Source organism: Sinocyclocheilus anshuiensis, unplaced genomic scaffold, assembly GCF_001515605.1.
Source record: "Sinocyclocheilus anshuiensis isolate Anshui unplaced genomic scaffold, SAMN03320099.WGS_v1.1 scaffold517, whole genome shotgun sequence".
Lineage (NCBI taxonomy): Eukaryota > Metazoa > Chordata > Actinopteri > Cypriniformes > Cyprinidae > Sinocyclocheilus > Sinocyclocheilus anshuiensis.
In genome coordinates, this window is record NW_015536535.1 from 1836064 (window position 1) to 1840696 (window position 4633).

At 35.4% G+C, this 4633-nt stretch overlaps 1 protein-coding gene across 1 annotated transcript in view; it reads left to right on the forward strand.

The window, feature by feature from the left end:
• The window catches only part of gatb (glutamyl-tRNA(Gln) amidotransferase, subunit B), a 20677-nt gene that overhangs the window by 4525 nt on the left and 11519 nt on the right, over positions 1 to 4633 (forward strand). Inside the window, exons 4-5 of the mRNA XM_016495543.1 lie at positions 2669 to 2867; positions 2960 to 3082. Of these exons, the coding sequence (XP_016351029.1) occupies positions 2669 to 2867; positions 2960 to 3082 (322 nt within the window). The remainder of the gene's footprint in view (positions 1 to 2668; positions 2868 to 2959; positions 3083 to 4633) is intronic.

The window sequence follows — 4633 nt, forward strand, 5'->3', positions numbered from 1 at the left end:
ACCGAGACGTTCCTTTTCAGTCGGTCACTCTCGACGTCATGTCGGATGACCGATGAATTGGGATCCCCAACAAAGGGACACAGGCACTGCCCCTTCCAGTGTCCTGTGGAAGCCACCTGCGCCCCTACTTTTTGGCGTAGGCCAGGGCTTGCACAATGTCTCGTAGACGGTGCTCTCGCTGAAGTGATGGTGTCACTACCTCTTGGGGTAGGTCGCTTAGAACCTCCGCGTCCCATCCAGGGACGAGACATGAAGTTTCCAGAGGTCTGGACGCGTGTGCCTAAGGGTGCCCCGTCTCTGAGTCAGTAGATCCTTCCTCAGAGGAATCGGCCAAGGAGGGGCTGTCGCGAGGAGCTCTAGCTCGGGGAACCAGGACCGAGTGGGCCAATGTTACATGACTACATGAGAGTTTGAGTTAGAATAGTTTGCAAGAGTGCAATTATAAACATGAGCAGATTAGTGAGTAAATGAGTTTAACTGTTTGATGTGATGACGTTTAATGTCTCAGACATCCTCTGTAGTCCCATTTAGCCACTTGGGAGTATTACTGATGTATTTTATGTTGTAAAATATCTTGAACTTGTGTAAACCACAGACCTTATTTCAGGCCTTTATCCAAAAGTCCATTGACTTCAGAACAATTGGCTAATTTATATTTTTCAGTATATATATAAGTAAATTTGTTGATTTAAAATGTTGATTTCAATGTTTTATTTTGTTGATTTAAATGTTTTACATTTCCTGCTTCCATGGTAACAATTCCTTTTCTTATTGGTCAATCTCCTTTGAGTAGTGTGGGTAATATAGAACTTCACCAGGAATTCTACAACTGAACATGATTTTCTTAACATGAAGTTGAAATCGATGTGTAGCTTCTACAGAAGCATATGCTTTCTCCTAACAACCCCAAAGCTCAATTTACTATTTTTTTTGAAAGATTTATGTTATCGTCATAAAAAAATATATTTTCTTGGGTGAAAATAAATGAGATTTTTTTTCTTCCATAACCCACCTGTTGTGCTCTATTACGTTTTTTTTTTTTTTTCAATAATTCTTTGGCTAAAGTCCATTTACTCAGTGATGTTGGTTACATCAGCTCTTCACAAAATAACATGATATCTCTTGTGTAAAGATACAGCATGTGAGATAAACTCATAATTAAATAGTATTATTAGATTAAGTGAAAATGTCATTTTAATTCTGTCACAATTTTAGAAAGACAAAATATCAGACAAAAACAATTTCGAATTAATGTATATATTTGGACTGTGCAGGAAAAATGATTTGTGAAGGCATATCCTCCTTTCCTGTATTACTTATATTGTAATACAACATGCACCAAACAGATTGAAAAACCAATTTTAAGCCAAAATAATCATAAGCAAGGACTGATTCTGACTGAGTTGGCATTGAGAAAGCGCAGACATTGAAATGGAGGGAATATTTGACTTATGAGGAATGTCACTCTTCATTAGCGCTACTTTTTTCAGTGCTTACTTTTTTTTCTTTTTTTTTGTGGCCATGATGAATTAGTTGATCAGGTACAACACGCAGATGGTAATGGCTAATTGCTTTTCTTTTTTTACTTTACTCTTTTGCATGCCATTAACCATTATAAATTTCTAGTGGCTTTTGGTCATGGAGTTGCCATAGCAACAGTTACGAGCGCTCTGTTTTGCTTTGCCGTGAAACTGAAGGAGATTGAAAATGTAGCCAGATCACAAGTATCTGTATGCGATTTCATTTTGTCATAACCTTAACCCTGGTCTTTTAACCCTACCCAACCCTGCCAAACACACAGATTTGATTCTGATGAGTGATGACACAAAAGATTTCTCAGATTATACAATTATGATGTTTTAAGGTCATTCATTTAGATTTCATGTTAAGTCTGGATGAGGTCTAAGCCAAAACACAGCATGGCTTTGATGCTACAGACATCCAAAAATGCAAAAGAATATTTCCCTAAAATACAAAAGGCAACTATATATTTTACTGTGTAAATAAAGGCCTGATTTATACTGTGTTAAAATATTAGAAATAAAAATTGTTAAACATATTTTTGAAAGAAGTTTATTTTGCTTTTATTTTATCAAAAACGGAAAACAGTAATATTGTATAGTAACTGTTTTAAGTTTTTTCTTTGATGGCAAAGCTAAAAAAATTTCCCCCAGAGTGATAATAAAGTTCAAATGAAGAGCATTTATTTGAACAACATTTTTTTGGTAATAATATAAAAGGCTTTACTGTTTTTTTTTTTTAAATCAATTGAATGCATTGTTGCTGAATAAAAGTACAAAATATATAATAGAAACAAAATATTTAATTTCTTTTTTATTAAGTTCTTTAAGACTGTATTTTCTCTAACTCTATATTTTTGGATACATAAAGAGATAATGTAAGTTCTGACCAGTATTTAAAATGCAGAATGAAATATATATTTGACAAAATGAATAGTGACAAAATCTGTTAATTTTAACTTTTATTTTATTTAATTTTTAATGCTATTTTTATTTAGGCTCTCCTAGCACTCTCCTGCTGTTTGAAAACCCTTGGCCAGACACAGATGTGTAATAGATATATTTAGGTCTAGATAAACTAGAAATTAAAATGGTCCTGATACCCATCATTGTTTAGTTGTGTAACAGTTTGGTGTTTGTGTTTTTAGGCAGGCTACCAGATCACTCAGCAGAGGGTTCCCATAGCAGTGAATGGCATGCTGGTCTATAGTTATTTTGAAGGTCGCAGAAGAAACCAAGTTGTAACCAAGAGTGTGAAAATCAAACAGATCCAGCTTGAGCAAGACAGTGGAAAGAGTCTCCATGATGATGAACGGAGTCAGACTCTTATAGATCTCAACAGAGCAGGTGCTGCTTCTTCACTCTTATACAGAAACATGAAGAGTTTGTGTCCTTTGTGGACAGTGTCTGATATAAACACTGTGTCTCTCTGTCTGTAGGTGTAGGTCTGATGGAGCTGGTGATGGAGCCAGAGATGTGTTGCGGAGAGGAGGCAGCAGCTGCAGTCAGAGAGCTTCAGCTCATCCTGCAGGCTCTGGGCACCTGCCAGGCTAACATGGCCGGTGATTTAATACATCCCCTACAGCTAACATTGATCAGAACCTTTAATGTCTATACACATTTATTCCCATGATTGGGTCTCTGACACAAATCACCTTGCTTGCACCAACTCAATCAGAGTCAGTAATCTACACAGTATCCATAAGGTTATTTTCAATGTACATCTCAATATTGATGTACTTGCATGGAAATAGCTTAAAAGGATGTTTCCTCAGTCTAAAAACAATAATTTTGACCAAATAGCTCCAAAATAGATTGTTTAAGTAGAAAAACAGATAGATGTAGATAGAAAATGTTTAATGCATGACGTGAAATACAGTAAAATCTAGTTAAAACAATCAACTAACATTCCCTGTACTGTTTGTCATTACATAAACACAAGGAAGAATGACATTAAATCATTTATGTAATAATTGTTTCATTGTAATAAACTGCAATATTTACATATCTTACTAATATTTAACTATTATATTAGCTATTTTAACAATCTAATACATTCAAATTTCTATGCAATTGTCCAGAAACATTTGAGTAATGAAAAGGACAGTTTTAAACTGAATCACAGAGCTTAATTGAACCTTCCGACTTGACTTTGCTACTGATGTTTAAATTAAAGATTTGCTATGAAAACTTTATAAGAAAAATTGGTTTGGAAATCTAGTCCAGTGATTAATAGTGTTTATAAATTTATTAATCGCATCCAAAATAAAAGTTTTTGTTTACAGAATATATGTGTGTGAACTGTGTATATTTATCATGTATATATAAAGACATACACATATAGTATATATTTTGAAAATATTTACATGTATATATTTATATTCCTATAATTTATATTATATATAAATATATTTAATATATAAACATAACATATTTTTCTTAAATATATACATGCATGTGTGTGTATTTATATATGCATGATAAATATAAACAGTACACACACATATATTCTCTAAACAAAAACTTTTATTTTGGATGTGATTAATCGCGATTAATCGTTTGACATCACTATATTCAATATATCGACTAGCCCAGTAGACAGTATTCTATACGTCACCAAGATTTCAATTAACGAGTGGAGGAAAGCCTTGCACATTAAAGGCAACTCGTTAGGAACTGTCGTTAGGAACAGTTCCCTTTCATGGGAACTTCGAACTGCGTCCTCTAGGGGTCGCTATGGGGGAACGCCTCGTCGTGACCCGTATCTGAAGCATACATTGAAAAAACACCAACTCGTTGGCCGGCGACAGCCATGACGTCACTACCGGTGCGACTATAGTATAAATAGGCGCCGGGAGCACACATCATTCTCTTCTTCGTCTTCATTGACTGTTTTGTTTGAAGCGTGCATTTCTGTGGTAAGGGCGATCTCTATTCATCTCATTATGGCGAGCACTAGCAAAGCGTTTAAGGATGTGTGCATCCGTGTTGACATTGTTTAACATCTGATGACACACACGATCTATGCGTTATTTGTTTGGGCGAAGAGCACGCACGCGATGCCTCCGAGGGGGCAATCGGCGTGCACTGCGAGCGTTTTTTCCAAGGGAAAA